Source organism: Sitophilus oryzae, unplaced genomic scaffold (assembly GCF_002938485.1).
Source record: "Sitophilus oryzae breed Bouriz unplaced genomic scaffold, Soryzae_2.0 scaffold_1396_pilon_pilon, whole genome shotgun sequence".
Lineage (NCBI taxonomy): Eukaryota > Metazoa > Arthropoda > Insecta > Coleoptera > Curculionidae > Sitophilus > Sitophilus oryzae.
The window spans coordinates 9,930,776-9,953,610 of NW_022146055.1; the positions used below are offsets into that span (position 1 = coordinate 9,930,776).

Genomic DNA, 22,835 nt, shown 5'->3' on the forward strand with positions numbered 1-22,835 from the left:
AGACATGGTTCTGATCGTAAAATTGTAATTTAGTAAAAATGACACGCGAAATTATTGCACAGGGTGTTTTAAAGTTTGGGTAAAAAAACAACCCCTCGAGTAACCCTGTATAATATGCCAAATGCTAAAGTTTATAAAAAAACTGAGTACAAGAATTAAAGTTGATATAATTATATACAGCTTGCTAAAAAATTCATAAAAATAGGGCTAAAAATAACAAAAATATAACACTTTAAATTTGACCAAAATTTTCTCCGTTGCGTTTCTTTGCATCTGTGTGTATTTGGTAATCTTCCCTCTGTATGTTTGTGTTAAGTTATTGTTGTTTGTCACCGCAAAATCTATGAGCAACACATCATTTTCTATTTTCTTCATCTTATTATTATTATTAATTATTACTAGTTGCGGCAACTTTTTGATAGGCACCCTGTTAAAAGTGCATTCTCCTATTCATAAATATACGTAAAAATTAAGTTTTAATTAACAATAGGATGAGCGTAATTTAATGCAATTTAATTCTAAAACTCTAAAGGTGAGAAATTCGCAGAAGCAACAGAAATTTGCAGAAGCAACATTGACATTAAGAACTATCATATTTGACAGGAATTCATTACCACCTTTGATAGGAAAAGAAACTCAAGTAATTAATTTCATGGCTATTATTTCAAGTTTGTAATTTAAATCTATACATGATACCTTTAATAAATCCCTGTAGTCCGCACGGACAAAAACGTACCTAATACAAATGTATATTATCTAGACAATTACAATAAATATATAATTTAAATATTTACAAAATTATTTTATCTACTTCTAGGTAAAATGTACCTTTTTGTAATTTAGCACAATATGTAACCTTAATAACTGGCTTTTACTTTTTGATTATCGAATTTAAACTTACCTTAGGTTAGAAATTTTTACAATGTGCACACGAAAGATGAAAAAGATACAAAATGGCTTAGTATTTTCTAAACGAATCAAATGAGCACTTTAATTAGTAATACTAAAATCTACTTGTACTGTGCTGCAACTGATTTCACCTCCAGTGAATAAATATTTACTACTAATAGTAGGAAACTTAGATTAAATATAGAAAAAAATATATACAGTATACCTACACTCTCCCTAACGAAAAGCCTTAAAAGTTTGATATATTTTAAAGTTTAATATATTTTGTTCTAATGGACCGATTTTTTAAGCAATTTGTAGCTAAGTTATTTAACTTTTTAGTATCTTTTTATAAATTAAAAATGAAAATTTGCATCTCTCAATTATACGAGGGAAAACAAAATGTTGATAGATTAATTGTTGTTTGGTGAAAGTTTGAAACCCCTCCCTGTAGAATGTGTTAAAAAAGCAAGGAATTTAAAAATTATTTTATCATCTAGTTACGTCTTTTCTCCATAGTTTGTTTTTTAACTCGCCTCAATAGCTTTATTTTCATTAGAGATTTTCGCTTTTAAATAAGACAGTAACGATTTTTAACGCACTTTTAGTTTTAGTTAGTTATTTTTAACGATTTTAACGCAGTAATTATAAAATAGTGTTTATTGTTGTAATGTCACTCTCATTGAAAAGTCATATTATTATTGTTTATTGACGTTTACTCTAGTAGAGATGGTTGATGGTTTTAAGCAAACCCCATAAGACGCATGGTGTCATTGATGACGAGCAACGAAAGTTGTTTTAATTTCCCTTTACTGAAGTATCGGATATTTGCTGTCCTCCTTTCACGCAGTTGAGCAGCTCTGAAGTGTTCAAGAACGCGATACTCTCACTCCATTCAATTGAGTCATAAAGCCCCAGAACTGTTCCGCGCCATATGGAGGCACCAGGCTATCGCGCACCGCTCCTTTCACAACCGTTCTCGAGTAGCCCCAGGGCGTGAAGCCCGGGAACTCGAAATTCGCGCATGGAGGACAGCAATTGTTGCTTTAATTGATTATGGTAGAGATCAACTTTTGGACTTAAAACCATATCTGCTGGAGTAACTGCCCAACAAACAATAACAATAAGGTTTTTCAACGACAGTGACATACATAAATCATAACTATTATTATGTTGTCTATCGATTAGGACCAAAAGCAAAGGTATGGTTTTAATGTAAAAAATACGAAAAAATGTTAGTGTCTTCTTCAAAAGCGAATATCTCCAGAAAAAATTAAGCTAATCAGATGAATAAAAAAACAAGATACATCTAGATGTTAAAACGATTTTTAAATTTCTTGATTTGTTAACGGCCTCCACAGGATGTTTCAAACTTTCACTAAAATATCAATATTTTTTTCCTTCTTATAATTGACAGATAAAAAATTAGAAAAAGATACTAGAAAGTCAAATAATTTAGCTACAAATTGCTTACAAATAATGTAACAAAACTTTAAAATACATGAGAAATTTAAGGCATCCGTTTTTCGTGCAGGTGTTTGAATACCCGGTTTGCTGTATCTTTTAGTATGTTTAATCTAAGTTAGAAAATCATAAATTAGTTTTTTTAAAACTTAATCTGTAGTTTTTGCACTAATCTTAAAGGAATAAAAGGATGCATTATCTATAGCCGGTCTTTTAAACTATCTTTTCCAAAGGAATCCGTTCCATTGTCTGCTGATCCTGTGATTTGGAGGGCGATTGGAAAAGAAGTAACCAGCATCAGGTGTCAGCCATCTTCCCTTTATTAAATCGGCCCCTTTTTCGCCGATCATTATAGCTGGAGCGTTGGTGTTACCTGTTGTAACTTTTGGCATTATGCTCGTGTCAATGACACGTAGTCTATCGATTCCATGAACCTGTAATATATAAAAGCAACATTTCATTACTCAACTAAGAAAAATAATTAAAATAGAGGGTGGGGGTCACGTCAAACAACATGAATTCTCAAAGGAGAATTATAAGTTGTATTTAATTTCTAATTAAAATTTGGAGTTATACATTCAAACCGCCTATTTAAAAATGGACATATTTCTTTAAATTCAAAACATTCAGTTATATTTCAGAAAATAATGTAGTGTACACTCTGTATACATAAATAAAATTATTGATTTTTCAAATTATTATTCACAAACTAGGGAAAAGAAAATCAGAAGACGAGACGAACAGAGATAATAGTTGTTAAATAATATCTTTTACAGTAGCGTCACAAATTTTGTGGTAGCGTGTCAAATTCTCGCGGGGCCCTCCCGCAAAATTTGTTAGGGGGGCCCCTAAGTATACTCAAAAATTCCTTCAAATACATCATTATTGTGATATCTGCTTGAAACATATTTTTTAACAAGAACCACAATGTGATATTTTTTTTATATTTTGATAATTGTTTCAACATTTATTTATTTATTATTATAGTACTCTTAAAATACTTAAACTAGAAAACAAGCATTTATGCTTCTAATTAATCAAAGTTTTATTAGAAAAACAAACAACTCAACATTTAACTACTAATCAATAAATTTAATTAAAACACAAAAGTGAACAAGCAATTTTAAATATTTATGAAGTCCCTATGGTATATTAGAAAGTCTATTCCTTTTTCTTCGACCTTATTAAAAGGAACTTGTCTGTTCAAATCTACCTCTTTTCCTCGATCATTCTCAACTGATATTATGGCCAGTGAGCTTAGGCTATTTTGGGACAAGTAGACCTCATAAAACTCTTTATTATTTTCAGCTTAGAAAAACTTCTTTCTGGTTCAGCGGATGTTACAGGGAGAACCAGAAACAACTAGAATACAGTGCAAATCTCAGGTATACTGCTAATCAGTAATTGGGTTTTTTCAAAAATAAAATCAGAAAACTCTCTGATACTGTGAAAATGTTTTATTTTTTCATAAAGTAAATTTTTTACTTGAATTAGCTCCGATGCTAGATTTTGTGTTAGGTCGTTAGGATATTTGTCTACTAATACATTGGCATTAGCTAAGATATCAGATTCCTGGGATTTTAACAATAATGTTTGTGGGTTTAAAATTTCAAATTTTGAATAAATATTTTGAAATGCGTCACACCTGATTCTAAGCTTAGTTATTATTATATCCAAAAAAGCATAAAAAATTGTGACTTTTAAACGACTTTTAGGATTTTTTTTTCAATTCCTCATCAGCTGCTATTTCATCAAAAAAAAAGGTTTGACTCTACGAACGCCTTTGTTTTTTAACTGAGGTTCAATATTCCAAGATTTCACAATTGAAATTGATAGCTCATACACACTTTCAAAATCGTCTCTAAGATTTTCTATTTTAACAAGAACTCCTGATATTAGATCTGTGGCCAGTCCTATTTCAATATCATTTTTTTGTAAGCATTTTGAAAGCAAGTTAGTATTTTCCAATATTGTACCTTGGAAATTTAGTTTGGTTTTGTTTGATTAGGAATTTGAAATTTTCTATTTTATTTTGTAACATCTTGGCCTCATCTCTATCAGTACGGGTTTTCAGTATTAACGTTAAATTCGATAGACGCTTGACGACGGACAAAAAATTAGTTTTTATCGATAGTATGCTTTCGGCTCTTGACGACCATCTAGTTGGACATAATTTTTTTAAAAGTTAAACCAACAGTCTTACTATTTTTATTTCGCAGTTTAGGCTTTGCCAACGGGGTAGACTCTCACTGACAAGTATATAATGACTCTGAACCGTGTCAAAAAAATTCTTATTTCGCTAATATTGCTCACAGAGTCATTTAAAATAAGTGTGCTTATGGAAAAAGTCTACCGATATGATACTTTTAATCAAAAACGCCGTGAAAACATGATAATCGCCGTGTGTTGTGTCGCCTAAACATATTTACAACTAAAACAAATTCCACATTAACCCGTACAATAATTATTATTATTATTATACCTGTAGAAAATAATGTAGTGTAAAATAATTGTTTTATATCAGCCTAATTATTGCCGAAAAAAGGATTGTGTGCCTAAATGTAATTTCAGTTTTCGGTTTGTTTGATAATTGTTTTCGATAGGTGCTGGGGCCCCCAATTTACCAGGGGTCCCACCGCCACGCGGGGTCCGCGGGGTCGTTTGCCACGCGTCTGAACTTTTAGGCGACCATTCCAGACGCGTTGATGTATTTCGGTTTGTAAGTTTTTTGACAAAGAAAGTTATTAAAGGTAAAGTAAATGTTTCTTATTTAACTAGTGTTAACTGAAGCATATTATTTTGTTTTCTTGTTGTAATAATCTGTTCTAAAACTTTTCCTTATTTATTTGATGTGACAATGATAAAATTATATAACATGTGTATGTATTTAATGGATTCCCCCCGATTTAAGCTGTAAATAATTTAAGTTTAAAAGTAATCTAAATACAATAAACAATAAATAGAATAACTTATAACCTAAAGATATTTGCACCAAACCTTCAACTTCACTACTAGCTTCTAGTTTCGCAACCTGGGCATTACTACCTACGGACCCGTTAAACTAATAAAACTTATTCCGTTTTGAATGTAATAAATGTGGCATGTTGTGAATGTATGAACTTAGCAACCTTAAGACACTCAGAATAAGTACACACACACAGGCTAGTATGAGTACAGTTTTGTATTATTATTATTTCTCTTTTATTTCAGTTCAGAACAGCATAGTTGGATTCTTTGAAATAGTGATCAAGGTTTTCTCTACCGTGCTCTTTTACTTGTGCATTCCAGGCAGAGTACAGCACTCTGTATGACGGCTCTGCTACAAGGCAATCGCTAGCTCAATTTGAGAGTGACCAAGATGTTTACTGGCTCTAAACCATATCAAGGCCACTGATTCTTATCTGATTAAATGTATAGTGGGTAAATTTTAATATAACTAACTTCTATGAAAGTAACCTGTTACTGTAAAATATTATTATTATTATTTATTAGATAAATAAATGAAGTGCTGAAAGGAAGATTATATCACAAACAAAGGCACATAGAGTAGAGGTCACACACAGAAACTGCATTCGGAAACGATTTGGCGTTTGATTTACATAACCTATTCTCCACAAATCTTCCAAAATATTATTTCTGTCGGGCGCATCTGAGGTGATCAGAATAAAAATATTTTTAACACAACGTAAGTTCCTTTACTTCATTTAAATTCTTTGTTATAGAGTTGGTCAAAATATTACCTCTTCAACTTTGTTGAACGACCCTGAGTTGTTACTTGTTACTACAACATTTTTCTTAACTTTGTGATTTTGATTATTTTTATTTGACTTGTTGGTGGTTCAGGTAAAACCTTACATGCCTTGAAGAAAATTGATTACCTCCACTAGGTAAGGGTAAGATCAGTCATAGATTCTTTTACTGCGCAGTTTTTGTGATGTTAGACACTTTGGACAACTGTTAAGAATCAACAGGTTCCACCATGTCTCAAACGTATCGGTCCTTGAAAAAGCTAGCTGCTTCGGGGGCGTTGAAGTCATGATTACTAAATCCCGCTTAAGATGGGCTGGTCACGCATGCATGATGCAAGAAAATCGCCTATTAAAATCTCTTCTTTACGGTGAGCTCGTAGAAGGTAAGAGCAAATCGGGTGGACAACTTAAAAGGTACAGTTGTTCCACGAAAATTTAAAGGGGATAAGCATGCAACATCAGTGGTTATAAGCAGCGCACAATAACGAAATGGAGAAGAACGACAACCAAAAAGTAAAGAGGCAACAAAGTAATGAGATGTTTAAATGTCCGGAGTGGGAAAGAGTGATAAAATCACGTATAGAGCTTTTTAGTCACCGGAAAGCTCATGAAAGAGGGCGCTTTGCGTGACCATCTTATGATGCGTGTCAAATACTCGTCGGCGAGTCATGGCAATAGTAATAGTATGTGACATAGGTGTAGTTTGTTATTTTTACTAAAAAATGGATTTTATTCTCCTGTAATTTTTAGTTTTTTAGTATTTTTGATAGGCCGTCGCAAGTCGCGTAGTCACTGAGAAACAAGAAGAAGAAGAAGAATATTTGTTTAATGCCGTTTAACGAAATGGGAAGCCTAACTGGAAAGAATGTATTATACGCGAATTGCTGAATTACTGTTACTTAATATGTACTAAAAATTCTTTGCATCGTTCTACAATTAGATAACACTAAAGATACAATAAAAATTAAGTTTGTATTATCTCGAATTAGTAAAAAGTTAAATATAATTTACCCTTAATTCGTGATTCACCACAGCCAAAGGATCCTCCTTGGGACCCATCTTGCAACTACCAGCTTGATGGTTTTCTGGCCCTGTTTGACGTTTCATGGCACATTCCCAGTAGCTGTCAGACCCAAAGGTGATGCTTTCGCATCCCTGAACTGGGGTCTTATCTAATTGGAATCCATATCTTCGAAGTGCTATCGAAATTTAAAATAAGATTAAACACTTACATTAAAAAAAAAGGTTGTGTTATGATTCATAATTTATCATTTGACAACAACTAGTTTACCAATAAATTAGTTTTAGAATTTTATCCAAAACCAACACGAGTAGGACGAGGTTTTATTTAATCTTTAAAAATCGAAAACGTAAGTGCCATGCGATCGAAAAAAAATGCATCAGGAGATGAAGATGAAAATGAAGATCGCTGTGATTTTGTATGGGGAATGTCATCGATATTCATTTCCAAGCCAGTTGGACGCTGATTTTTTCGATCATACGGTATGTAAATAAAGTATGAATGTGAAATATTTGTTGTGTTGATTAAATAACAGTATTATTGTTAGTTATATTATTTTTTCTAAATTGAAAACTGTTTGTAGTTTACTCTGTATAATTCTTGTAATAAATTCATTACTTTAAATTAAGCCTTAATTTCTACTGACATATTTTGAGTATATTGCCACTAAACTTTTGTCTTGTGTTTTTGAAGTAAAATAACTGAAAAAGGTTTGGAGTTATATATTATGTTTCTTTTATCGAGATTTAACAACCCTGAAAATATTTGCACTTATTTAAGACTTACCCTGTACAAAAATATTGTTGTAAATTTTTTCGTGTAGAAAAGGCTTTAATTGCTTGAAATCTGATTTGACTAAAACTACTTTAAACTGTTTATAGTAATGTAATTATTTATTTAAAATCAAGTAATGAGCTGTAATGAGGATTTTTCAACTCATTTTTTTTACGAATCAGATATTTTGATTATGTGTTTTAGACATTTTCAGAACATTATAGCCATGTATTTTATTTAATAAATGTTCATATTATTAAAAAAAACTACTATTTCATTCCTAGTTCTCAATAGTGAACTGTACAGAATCAAGATGGGACTTTTTTTAGAACTGGTCTTTTGATATAATATAGTAACTGAAGCTGGTGTGAATTAAATGGCTATTAAGAAAATTCTAAATTAATTAATTAATAATAAGTTCCTTAAAATAAACATATTAATTATTCATAAATCATAATGTTGTTCATAAACACAATATAAGCAGACATATTTTTGTATACGTAGTAAATTATTAAATATGAAAGTTGAAAGGTTAAATGGAAAAGTTTTTCTATATTGATTAGGTCATGAAAAGACGAACTAAATTATTTAGACAAAACCAGTTGCGATACCTATGAACCAATGATATAAAATTATGAAGAATTAATCACAGGAAATTTAAAAAATACATAATTTCTATACTAAGATGGTTGATATAAAAAGAAAGACTTTTGAGAATATATAACTATTTTGAAACAAATCCGTTTTAATAAATATTATACAGGGTGGCCCATCGAAAACGTTCCGCAAGGCATAACGGCCAGGGTAATTTTTTTTCAGAAAATTGAAAAACACGTCAATTTTGTTTGTGACGGGGACAACTTTTGCCCCAAGAATAATTGCAAAATCTTCAACCCTCTAAGCGGGGGTGTCATCCCCCATTTTTTTTCAAATGGAAAGGGGGTCAAGTAATACCGCAATGAAATGTGAATCGTACAAGTGTTCACAGGATATTAAAAAAACACAAGTTCCACCCGTACAAAATTCAGTTAGTACAAAAAATTAACGAAGACGATTTTGATCGTCGCTTGCAATTTTGTGAAACTATGAGTGAACGAGTGGCGAATGATAATAATTTCCTATTTAATGTGTGTTTTTCGGATGAGTTTCTTTTTGAACGGTGTAGTTAATCGGCACAACTGTCGGTACTGGGCTGAGGACAACCCCAGGGTTTTTCACGAGGTGAATACACAAAACCCTCAGAAATTGAACGTGTGGGCTGGTATTTTTGGAAATTCTATTGTGGGTCAGTTTAACGATATTGAGAAGAACTTCAACGCACAAGTCACAGAACATCTATCTAGCAACTACCGCACCTGATCGTTCAACCTTGTGGGAAGTGAACAAATGCGTAAACATCTAGAAATAATAAGAAAAAAACTCAAATTGGTCGAAGGAATTTATCCTTATCATTTACTCTGATAAATGTTTAAATAAACTTTTCAAATTTCAATCCTTCATATTTTCTCAGTGCCTCGATCGATTTTCAAAAACGAGGCGGGAAAATATAGAGAATAGAAAGCTCATTTGAGAAAAGTTGGGGGATGACACCCCCGCTCAGAGGGTTGAAGATTTTGCAATCATTTTTGGGGCAAAAGTTGTCCCCGTCAATGCGTAAACATCTAGAAATAATAAGAAAAAAACTCAAATTGGTCGAAGGAATTTATCCTTATCATTTACTCTGATAAATATGTTTAAATAAACTTTTCAAATTTCAATCCTTCGTATTTTCTCAGTGCCTCGACCGATTTTCAAAAACGAGGCGGGAAAATATAGAGAATAGAAAGCTCATTTGAGAAAAGTTGGGGGATGACACCCCCGCTCAGAGGGTTGAAGATTTTGCAATCATTTTTGGGGCAAAAGTTGTCCCCCTCACAAACAAAATTGACGAGTTTTTGGATTTTGTGAAAAAAATAATACCCTGGCCGTTATGCCTTGCGGAACGTTTCCGATGGGCCACCCTGTATAATTCAGAATTAAGAGTTGATCACTGACATAAGTTTTAACTATTCCTCTCTTTAGTTGCGTCAGAATAGTTTGATTGAAAACTTAGATACTGTTCTTGAATACCTGTATATTTAGATATTTTAAATGATTTTTTCTTTGTTTGTGTTTTGTTTTTAGTCCAGTAGGCAGTGAACATTTTCGCTACTTATTTACCCAGCCAGCAAACACCTGAGTATTATTCGGTATGTTGTTCTATGTGCAAATTTCATATATGTATATGTAAGGGGGGTTTTCCAATGGGCTGAAGAAGCAAATGCGTTAGAAAGTACAAATATTCTGCACTTTTTTCACCAGCGATAAAAACAGTTCTATTAGTGAGAGATGTTGTGCAGTTAAGAAAAGAAATGGTTTCACTAATCTGTGCGAATGGATAATATGTCTGACAGGTGAAAAACTGGATACAAATTATTGTGACCATTGCCCTTATTTTCGCACTCTTAAAAACTTGTCATTTATATTATAATTACAATTGTAAATATAATCTGGCCTAATTTGGAATTATTATAGTATTTGTTTGCTTCATCCACGTCACCGTAGATGGAGCTAAGAATGAATAATAATTATAGTATTATTTATATATCAATTATATATTAAAAATTTTCAAATCAGGGCAAATAAGAGCAAAAATTTTGTAATATTTGCAATTTTTAAGATGTCGCCAGACTCATATGACAATTTCGTAAATCAGCCAGACTTGCTTTTAATTATAGTTTGTGATAGTATCAAATGATACGTTAAATTTTAAGCATGGAAAAATAATAGTTACGGAATTCAAAATCTTGTGAAATTTTTGCATCCGCAATTTTTTAGCCAAACTGACTTTCCTCTACATGGGATGTGCCAGATTCTTATTTCCATTAATAACATGATTTACTTTAATAAATGTCAAATATTTATGACTGGGAAAATAAGTAAACTTTTTTAGATTTTTATCTAGTGAACCCATTCGGAATCTTGGCAAATTTTAACCAGATACACAAATTGTCATTTAATGTTATCATCCGAACATACTTTTATAAAGGGTGCTACAAATTCGAGGCACGAGCATTGGTATCTCGGTAACCGTAATAGATACGAAGATGGCTAAATTGGGGCAAAGTGCCGCCTTGGGATGTTCACCATGATGCCATCAAAAAAGTTTTAAAAATTTCAAAGAATTGCTGAGTTTTTTGAAAAAAAAAACAGATTTTTTTTGAAAATCAATTTTATCTTTTCCTGTCGTGCTTTTTAGAAAATCAAAAAACCAATTACACATTCTTTATTGGGGCTATCTGATAGTATTTTTATATTTTTAATTTAGCTGATAAATTGTGAGAAAGGGAGGCCAACTTATTTTTTTTAAATACGGACCTGAATTTTTTATTTCAGGTTATGAAAGAACTCGCTCGCCTGAGTACAATGATATGCTACACTTAATTTTTTTTCTGAAATTTGAACACAATAATTTATTTAAACTAATTTGAAGTCCGGCTCTGTTTTTTTAAATATTTAATCTATTCATTGTTACAATGATGAAAGATTATCAATACTTTCAAACTTAACAATGACGTGGGGTAAAACATTGAATATGGAAAATCAAATGCAATAAAATAATATAAAATAAATAATATGTGTGTGTAAAATCAGTACATCTCAGCTAGGAAATGCAATCCCGCACAAAAACCTCAATCCCGCAAACCCACGGGATTAAAGCCATGAATCCCGCGGATCCGCAAAATTGCGGGACTGTAAACAATAGTCCTAAATGGTACAAAAGGCATTGTACATTTTGCATAGGCCCACAATATATTGATATAGCGTGTATCTTAAACTAGCTGTACACAACTTTGGACCGATGTATACAGGGTGTTCAAAAAATATATTTAATATTAAATAAACTTAAGTTTTATTATAATTTATCTACTTATTTTATAAATAAAAATATTATTCTGATGTTGAAGTTTTTTATAACTTATGTTAGTTATCTGCTTTTAGATACACTCTATATCATTATTTTTTTTACATATGCAGAATGTACAAAGCTTTTTGTACCATTTAGGACCATACGTATGACTAAAAATGTATATTTTTCGAAAAAACGTCGTATTTTCCTTAAAACAAAAAAAAATAAAAGCCGATCAAATTGTTTTTTTCTAATTTCAATACAGATTAGTCGTACTTGGTAAAAATTTCGATTTTTTAAAAATTGTAAATTTGCGGTAAAAAAGATTCTTAACCAAATTTTCACACTCTCATAAAACACCCTGTATACGAGAATTCGCTAAATATATTTTAGAAAAACCACATGAATTTACTAAGTTTATTTCTGTCTTTTATTATTATACATATTATTTATTCTAATACAATTTTAGCATATTGATTCAAATTACCTTTCGTCTCAGCCAATCTCAAAGCGAATCTTATTCCTTCCACCATCACCTTTACGTCGTCCGGTTGCGTGAAGTAATTAGCGTAAATCAAGGGATGGCTTGCCGGATTATTATCTTTCAATCTTATCTCGCCTCTGGACTTGGGATGCAAGACTGTCGGGATAATTTGAATTTGGCGGGTGCCGTTATCGACCCTCTCGCCGACCATTCCCGTTCTGGCACAGTTGGCTAAGAAGCCACCGAAGAAAAACTGAAGATCCGGATGGTCCAGATTGGGATCGTTGTATCTTGAGTTAATGAAGCCGGTCACTTCCGAAACACCTAAAAATAATTAATAGTAAATTTAAGTTATGTAAGATATTTTAATTGAATAAATATCATCTACTCATTTTCCGAACTATTATTTTTATCTCCTTATAGCTCTTTCGTAAGATTCATCCATTAAACTTGCTAGTTTCCTAAATTGTATCGGTACAAACTGAGCAACCATACAGTGGTAATATTTAGCCAACATAATTAAAAATAACAAAATAAATTATTTATCAGTCATTTACGAAGTAAACTGATGTTTAACCATGCAGAATGTAGCTGCACCAGGAAAATGCAGAATGTCCACTGGAGAACCAGACAGGAGCACAGGTATAGCAAGGCCTTTATCCAAGGACCCAGCTCTAAAACCACAAAGGAATTGCTAATCTTCTTCTTCTTGTGGTGCCGTGCCTGTCTTCAGGCGATCTCCATGACTATTTCGTGGAAGAGTCATCTATCTTCTGCTGCATGAAACAGCCTCTTCACCCTCAGAGAGGTCCAGTTCCGTATATTTCTGAACCATGACAGTTTCTTTCGACCTACCCATCTTCTACCTTCGACTTTTCCTTGAATAATCAAACGAGGAATATAATATTTGGTGCCACGCATTATATGTCCGAAATAGCTCACCTTTCTGGCCTTGATGGTGGTTAACAGTTCCTGATCTTTGTTCAGCTGTCCAAGAACTTCCTTGTTGCTTGTATGTTCGATCCAAGAAATTTTAAGAATCCTCCGGTAGCACCACATTTCAAAGGCTTCTATTTTATTTATATTCTCGACTTTTAGCGTCCATGTCTCGCATCTGTAAAGAAGAGTGGACCATATGTAACAACGTAGTGTTCGCAATGGGGTTTGCAGTGACAGGTTTCTATTAGTGAGCGTGGTATTCCATTTTTTGAATGTTCTACGTGCCATTTCAATTCTTGCTTTTTCGTCACATATATTTTCACTATTTAGCCAGCTTCCTATATATCTAAAATGTGGTACTTGTTCAATATTGTGTCCGTTGATTTTTATCGGGATTGGATTAATTTGTATTTTACCCACAAATATCCATTTCGTCTTCTTGATATTTATATTAATACCCCATTTGCAACTAGCTTCATAAACCCTATCTAGCAACGTTTGCAAGTCTTCCATGCTTTCTGCGACAATGGCGGTGTCGTCTGGGTACCTTACGTTATTTATGAGCTCGCCTCAATTTTAACGCCTTCTATTCTGCCGGATAAAGCCTCGTTAAAAATGTTCTCCGAATACATATTGAATAATAACGGTGACAAAACACACCCCTGTCTTACTCCTCGTTTTATTGAGATGTCATTTGTAGTTCCTTCATCGACCCTAACAGCAGCAGTTTGATCGTAGTATAAGTTAACTAAAAGGCGCATGTCATAGTTGTCTACGTTATACAATTTCAGATGCCGAAAGAGCTCTGTATGTCTGACTCGATCAAATGCTTTTTCAAAGTCGATGAAGCACACATAGATGTTCTTGCGAAATTCGCAGAAATATTGCTAATGCTTATATTATATAGCAGGAATATAGTGCGGATTGCAACAGGTCTCTCTACAGGCCATATGGTTACCTGAACAAGCTCAACCTATATCAAAGAAGTCTTTTCTGCAGACTCTGCGATAAAGATCCTGAAACAGCGGAGCACATAATATGTCACTGCGACGCTCTGGATCGCAAGCGACATTTTATTTGGGAAAGCAAGGCTAGAACCGGAGGAACTGTGCTCCCGTCCTATCGATAAGGGCCCGCATAAGTTGGTACTGGTTAGTTAATTACATTTCCTTAAGCCATACAGAAGAACTTTACAACCAACCGCGGCACCGTCGATTCCATATTTTCCATCCATCAACTACCGGAAAAAGTAAAAGAGCAGCAGTCTAAACTTTATGTTGCATTCGTCGATCTAACAAAAACCTTCGACTCTGTGAACAGAGATGCGCTTTGGGCAATTATGAAGAAGTTCGGAGTACCCAACAAATTTCTTACAGTGTGTAAAAGCCTCCATAACAACAACTAGTTAAGAGTGTCACATCATGGATCACTGAGCGATCCATTCCTAACAAATACAGGAGTTAGGCAGGGATGTGTCTTAGCGCCTCTCCTATTCAACATATTCATGACAGCGCTCTCCATTATAGTGGACAACAAACTGCAGGAGAGAGGATTGGACATTAGATACAGATATGACGGCGGTCTGTTCAACATAAAAAGACTCAGGGCAAAAACACGTACAAAATTTATCACAGAACTTCAATACGCTGACGACTGCGCCCTAGTTGTAAACACGGTACAACAATTACAAGAAATGTTGAACACATATACCTGGGCATACGAGGCTTTGGGCCTAAAGCTAAACATCGAAAAAACTAAAATCATGTGCATTCCCCGGAAGATCATAACAATGCTATAAAAATTGGAGAAGAACTATTGGAATATGTGCCGGAATTCAATTACTTTGGCAGTTTGATTTCGGAAAAGGCCAATATTGACTCTGAAATTCAGCACAGGATTAGTAGCGCCTCAAGAGCATTCTGGAAATTAAAAGACAGGGTTTTCTACAATCATGACTTGAGTACAAAAACAAAAATTGCAGTGTACCGAGCAATTATAATCCCCACCATGTTATATGGGAGTGAAACATGGGTGCCGTACCGCCGACACATGAACGCATTAAACAAGTTGCAACAGAGACACCTTAGACAACTCTTAAGAATCCGGTGGTTCCATCATGTCTCAAACGTATCGGTCCTTGAAAAAGCTAACTGCGAGAGTATTGATGTCATGGTTACAAAATCCCGCTTGAGATGGGCTGGTCACGTATGCAGAATGCAAGAAAACCGCATACCAAAATCTCTGCTTTACGGTGAGCTTGTAGACGGTAAGAGGAGGCCGGGTGGACAACTGAAATGGTACAAGGACACTTTCCACGAAAACTTAAAGGGGATTAACATGCAGAATGAGTGGGAAAAAACAGCTCACAATAGAACTCAATGGAGAAGAGTTGTAAACTCAGTTAACAGCGACAACAAAAAAAAAATAAAGAGGCAACAAAGCAATGAGATTTTTGAATGTCCGGAGTGCGGTAGGCAGGTAACATCACGTATCATGTGTCGAATACTCGTCAGCGAGTAACGGCTGTATGTATGTATGTACAGAAGAACTTATCAAAATATTAGAGCACAGGTACAAAGAATCTTTGATATGTATTATTTCTTTAAGCACTCGTGCTACTTGAAAAAGATCTGAAGTACTAAGGGATGTTTTGTTGAGCCAAAATACTTAGCAAGGTGTCTCGAAGATTACTAAATAATGCAATTATAAACTAGACATTGAAGAGGGACGATTAAGGAGTTGGTACGGTATAGGCGACTTTTCCTTATATTATAAGAGCATATCTGGTAAAATACCTGTTCCACTCATTAAACCATCTCTGAACAATAAGTACTCCATAGCAGTGGCCCAATTTAACGGGGCAGTATTCGTGTCGTTTATGTTGAAATTTGTAAAGAAGGCAACATGATTTTGGAGATTCTTGCCTACTCCAGGTAAATCCTGTACAACGGGCACTTTAACTTGCTGAAGTTCTTGTCTGGGACCAATACCAGATAACAGTAATATTTGAGGGGAATTGACTGCACCTATAAAAACATAAAACAAAAAATAAAATATTTTGTATTCCAAAAATCAGATTATATTCTTAAGCATATCTCTTATTGACTTTTGAAATAATAATTTGAGTAGAAATAATCTTTTCGAAACTTAAAATCTTGTACAGTGATATTAAGATTTTTACACATTATACCGAGTGTTTCTCAAAAGTGGCCCACCCAGTAGCGGATTAAGACATATTTGCGCCCTAGGCTAATAAATATTTGGCGCCCACATATATTATTAACACATCCATGGCTTTCTAGATTGAAATTTAAGATACGATTTTTTTAATCAGTAGCGAGAATATTAAAAGTTGACATATGATATGTCATTCTATTTATAGTGTCATTTTCTATCGAATAAAGTAAAATAAATCGAGGGTGTCATTTAAAAATCAAAAGTTGTAGTCATTAGTTGTCAGTAGTCATTTCCGGTGAACAGGTATTGATGGAAAACAATTGAATACGCCGTACAATCCTGATTTATGCCATATATTTTAGTACCAAATCTCGTTTATTCATTTTTAAAATAAAAAAGTTATAAAGGTGAGCCACTTTTGAAAAACACCTGGTATGTAGGCAGTGTACACAAGCGTCTTTGCAGTGGATACGGAATTATGATAATAGAAAATTTTGTTTTTAAAATAGATTATTGTTTAATCTATTTTCAAATTTTCTGACAACACTAAAATTTATTTTATTAAACCTGTATAAGAAGTAAAATATACAGGGTGGTCGGAACTGTATTCCGGAAACTTCGGTAGCATATTCTGCAGATAAAAATAAGTAAAAAATTTCTATAAATATATGTCCTAAAATGCTTAGTTGCGGAGATACAGGATGTAGAAATTTCATTTTTATTTTGATTTTTTCCAAATAATATCTGAAGCAGCGTCAATATTTGATGAAACTTGGTGTCTGGGAGTTTTTTGACATAAAAAATTTGAGTTTGATGTCAATATGACTCATATTTGTAGGGGGCGCCACCTCCATGTGTTTTAACTGTTTTGGAGAATAATAACTTTTTGTCCATACCTGTATAAAACTACTGAGTGAAAAAATATACATTTTCATGATCTTTTACGTAAAAAATGTCTCTTGATAAAAATCGCTACGAGCAACCGTTCTCAAGATATTTCAAATGGAAATAGTCAATACATGTCATTATTGACAAAAAATAAACGTGTTGAGTAGTGAAATGACAAACTTTTTATTTTTTTAAAATTTTCATAATTTTTTTTCGAAAAAATAATGATAAAACAGTTTCTGTTGAACATTTGGCAGAAAAACATTTCAAATTTATGATTTCAGTATAATAACTATTTAGTCAACATGTTTAATTTATGTCAATGATGACAGGTATTGATAATTTAGATTCCAAATATGTCGGGAACCATTACTCGTATCGATTTTTACCAAGAGACCTTTTTTTACGTAAAAAACGTCGTAAATGTATATCTTTTACTCAGTAGTTTTATACAGATACAGACGAAAAGTTATTAGTCTTCAAACCAGTTAAAAAATATGTAGATGGCGCCCTCTACAAGTAGGACCCATATTGACATCAAAATCAATTTTATCATATCAAAAAACTTCCAGATACCAATTTTCATCCAAATATTGATGTTACTCCAGAAATTATGTGGAAAATATCGAAATAAAAATAAAACTTCTACACCCTGTATCTCCGAAACTAAGCATTTTAGGACATACATTTATACGAACTTTTTTCCTTATTTTTATCTGCAGAATATGCTGCCGAAGTTTCCGGAATACAGTTCGGACCACCCTGTATACTGTCAAGTATATATTTTACTTCTACATATAAGTCGAGTTTCATCTTATTTTTTATATAAAAATATAATAATAATTTTGATATCAAACCGTAGTCGAAATGAAGGTACCGTATGATCGAAAAAAATGGCGTTCAATTGTCTGGGAAATGACGATCGATGACATTTCCCATATAAATTTACATATAAATTGACAGCGATCTTCATTTCATAGCCATCGCTGACGCCGTTTTTTTTTTCGGTCATACAGTAGTAACTGGAAAGTATAGGTAATCAAAAATTTAAATGGATTTTTTAAATGGACATAAAAGACAAAGGTTTATATTAACAAAAATAAACTTTAAATTTAGTTTTCATGCATCCGAATTTAACAACTTTTGTGTGGAAAAGAAGTTCTTTTGAAACAAAGCTCCTATAACATTTTACTTAAACAAAAAATAAATCCTCTATTCTTCAGTTTACCTACGTTCTAAGAAGCTTATCTCGATGATACATTACCTCCAGACACGATTACTTCCTTGGTGGAATAAATGACTTGTTTGGTGCCACGATTCAAGACTTCGACCCCGTAAGCCTGTTTCGTGGTCGTATTTATCAGGATCTTGGAGACGGTGGCGTTCATTAATATATCTAAGTTCCTTCTGTTTTTAAAAGGTCGAATAAAGGCCCTCGCCGAGCTCAATCTCGACCCATTCTTGTTCGTCGTTTGGGCTATTTGAAAACCGGTGTGATAGATACCGTTTAAGTCTCTAATGGGTTGACCTGAAAACAGAGAGGATTAAGATTATAATGGGTTTCAATTTTTACCTACTGAAGGTTGAAAACTAAGGAAAATATATAACTAAACTAAAAAAATAACGAAGGGTTTTCAAATAAGTCGGGCTATAAAACGCTATAAAACAAACTGTGTGTGTAATATTAATGATTTTTTTTAATTATTTGTGTCCATTGTTATACAGGGTGGCGCCTCTCATACGCCGCAGAAGCTCCAAGGAGAACGGTAGTTTATATCGAACTGAAATTTTGGCAGCATATATAGATTAACTGAAAGCCCCCATTTTATAAAAATATATAGAATTATACTTGTTGTCCCCAAAAAAAGTTACACATCAATGTTGTGTTTTTTCTAATGGAACACCCTATATATTAACTGATTTTCGTATTCTAGGAAAAAATTAAATATGAGTTTTATTAAAGAAGCATACCGAATCACAACCTAAAATTTAAGGATTTTGACATATTTCAGATTTTGTGAAAATGAAGAGTAAATTTTAAATTTCGATATCAGCTACCAAAATTTTAGGGGTAGGCAACCTCAATAGTATTTTGAAGAGACATATGAATTCTCCATTAAATATCGGAATAATATAATGGGTGTTCCATTTAAAATAAAAGAGTAACCTGCTTTTAAAGGTGACCAATGTCCAATTTTAATTTTGTCTCACCCTATATAACTTTTTGGATGTTTTAATTTGAAGTAAATTACAATAGATAATGTAACTACATATTAGGCTATACCGGGTAAATTCCAATTTTGGTAGCTTTTAATGTAATTTAAAAATTGTTCTTTATTTCTAGAAAATGTTAAATATGTCAAAAACCTTACATTTCAGTCATACACTTCTCTTATAAAACTCACCTTTATTTTTCTCCCAGAATCCAAAAATCAATTAATATATAGGGTGTTCCATTATAAAAAACACAAATTTGATATGTAACATTTTTTTGGGGACAGCCTGTAGAACTCTCTATATTTTTAAAAAGTGCTCTGAATTAACCTACATATGCTCACAAAATTTCATTTCAATACAAACTGTCGTTCTCCTTGGATCTTCCGCGGCGTATGAGAGGCGCCACCCTGTATTGTAAGGATCCAGCAATAGTGCGTCGGGCATCTGTAGCTCCTAGAATAAATAACTTGGGAATTTTATTTAAGTGCGAAACATAAATTATGTACTATCAAATGTATTTCAGAAAAATAGTTTAACACCTATAGGGTGGCTCAAAAAAGTGTGAGTGGATCGGGATGATTTTTTTAAATAGAACCTGTATATTATTGCATTTTTGACTAAAACCAAACCTGGCCAGGTGTCCTGCCCATTACCACTTGAGGGATTGGACTCTGTGGATGATATCTATTGCCTGGGTCTTTTGTTGTATCCGTTCTATTCTTTTACGGTCTCTGTTGATTATTCCTAGCATATTTCGTTCTATTGAGCGTTGGGCGATCTTCAGTTTCCTTATGATGTCTGTTTTAAGTGTCAAGGTTTCGCATGTATCTGTCATGACTGGTAGTACACATTGGTCGAATGTTTTCTTCTTTAGATAGAGTGGTTATCTAGATTTGAATATGATTGAATTTCATCCATAATTACTTCATGCTAACTCAATTCTTCTGTTGATTTCTGCTAGTAGAGATCCCGAGCTGTGTATTAGTTGTCCCAAATATATATATTCTTCTACTATTTCCAGTGTTGTGTTATTTATTAGAATATCTTTTCTTTCCACTATTTCGTTGTACCTTACTTTAGTTTTTGCTAAATTCATTTTAAGATCAACTCTATTGGCTGTATTTAGTTCATTAATTTGTGCTTGTAGGTCCTCATGGCCATTGGCAATCAGGACTCTTGACATCAGCGAATCTTAGATAGTTAAGATATTCTCCATCTATTTTTATCCTTTGTTGATCCAGTCCAGTTGAAATATTGCTTTAAACGTTGCTGTAAACAGTTTTGAGGATATATGCTGAGGTTGCACGATTATAATATAAATAATTTTATTTTATTTTTATTTTGAGGCAAGCGTCATAGGGACAGTCGTACTGGATTTAAAGCTAGAGTTTCGTGAAATACGAAAATCGTCCAGCGATCGTAGGCTGTTTACATGGCAAACGTGCCAGTCTTCTATAAAGATCCTTTCGTGGAAGGTTGTACACTAATATTACAACATTAAAAGACGAGTGAAAATAATTATTTGTGATATTCATGTCAATATCTCTTCACAGAGTTGCCAATATTTACTATTTTACGTCTTTTCATCGGACATTTCTAATTTACTTGCGAGTCATTACTGTATATAAAAATTAAATTTATATTAAAAAAAATGTAACAATTAAACATTCGAACTTTTTTTTGCAACAAAGATTATAATCGGAAGTCAATCAATACTTTCTAATGCGAGAATAGTGCAAAATATGCCTTTTTTACCTCAACTTCCTCTGCAATTTCTTATTCACTATCGAACAAGTTTGATTTGCTTATTCACGATCGTGGCGTCTTTCGTATTCGTTTGGTGCTATTCTTCTTTCACGAATCCACTGTTGACATGAGGCGTGGTCCACGAAAGTGTAGACCACGATCGTGCTTCACTACCCGTGTCAACGTAGCTTCCGATTAGATTCCTAGAGGTGGCTCTCGGCCTGATCCACTGCGACCTTCTCAGATCTATGGTGGTTCTCTTCTGATCCTTAGATTACATTGTCTATCCCCTATTATTTTCACAAAACTGGAGACTGAACCCTCCATGTAGCTCCTTGGCAATGGCCTATCATTGCCTATTACCGAGAACCGCACATTTTGACCACAAAATGCCTTCTGTTGTTTCATCTTCAGACTGGCTGAACCTACACAACTGCACATAGGTTCGTCTGTCAGTCCCATCAGCTTTAGATGCCTATTCAGCTTACAATGTCCTGTTAGTATACCCACTACACAGTTTTGACTGTAAGTCATACTGGCACCATGCACGCTGTTGAAGCGCCTATCTGAAAGTTTAAATTTTCTTGTCCATAAAAGGTGTTGAAAACGGTTCTCTAAAAGGCGTAAGTAACGTTCACCGGTCCAAGAAGAATTGAACCAATATTCCTACACGCTTATATTAATTTCAAAAATCTATATTTGCAATTTAGTTTCATCTCGATAAAATATTTTTGTTTGGATGTGACAGTTTGAGGTTCATATAAAAAACTAAGAGTACAACAAACCTAAATAATATTGAGGATAAACTCCATAATATTTAAAAATGCACTAGAATCAAAACTATTAGTGGTTTTAATTTGCGTCAAATTACGTTATTTTAAAGGTATATTTATTTTTTCAGGAATAAAAAACCTTCCGTCTCACAAGAATTATGTTTATAAAATACAACGTAATTTCAGTAGAATATTAAAAATCAATGCAAATAAATATAGACACAAAAATGTAGATATATTTTAGACATTATTGAATGTATGATAATAATAATCATTATATATAATTTATACCTAGCATTAATATTTCGTTTTTCGACTACCATTGAGGTACCTACCCATATCGATTCAAATTAAAAAACAATATCACGAAATTTAATTTATAGCTAATAACGGTATAGAATTTCGTAAAGGTATATATGCTTTTATGGTATGATAGAGAGACAGGTTCAATATATTTTACCAGATACGTGAACTAGTTTTAAAGTAGGTAATACAACGTGTCGCGGATATAATAAAACGCGGGGTAACTTGTAATACGAGCACTTTGTCACAATTAAGAGAAATGGAAAAGAATCATTTAATATATTGCTCGTATTGTATCCCATTTTAAATATATTTTATTATTTATTGAATTGTATCCATTCATTTTAAGTTTTGACTACATTCTATTTTATTCTAGTTGGAAAATGTGAAATTATACGGGCTAAATGTAGGTGCATATTTATATAATTATTAAATTTTAAACGCTAATTCTATTATCTACAGTATGTCCCCGGATTGTCTTTAC

General features: G+C 33.1%; 1 protein-coding gene across 2 annotated transcripts in view; it reads right to left on the bottom strand.

Moving 5' to 3' along the window:
* Positions 1 to 643: 643 nt before the first annotated feature.
* The window catches only part of LOC115876021 (glucose dehydrogenase [FAD, quinone]), a 121,500-nt gene continuing 99,308 nt past the window's right edge, over positions 644 to 22,835 (bottom strand). For both annotated transcript variants that reach the window (XM_030891687.1, XM_030891686.1), the window contains exons 6-10: positions 18,577 to 18,840; positions 16,043 to 16,273; positions 12,312 to 12,632; positions 7,113 to 7,300; positions 644 to 2,786 (exon numbers count right to left, since the gene is read on the bottom strand). In XM_030891687.1, coding sequence (XP_030747547.1) covers positions 2,571 to 2,786; positions 7,113 to 7,300; positions 12,312 to 12,632; positions 16,043 to 16,273; positions 18,577 to 18,840 — 1,220 coding nt within the window. In that variant the 3' untranslated portion in view covers positions 644 to 2,570. The remainder of the gene's footprint in view (positions 2,787 to 7,112; positions 7,301 to 12,311; positions 12,633 to 16,042; positions 16,274 to 18,576; positions 18,841 to 22,835) is intronic.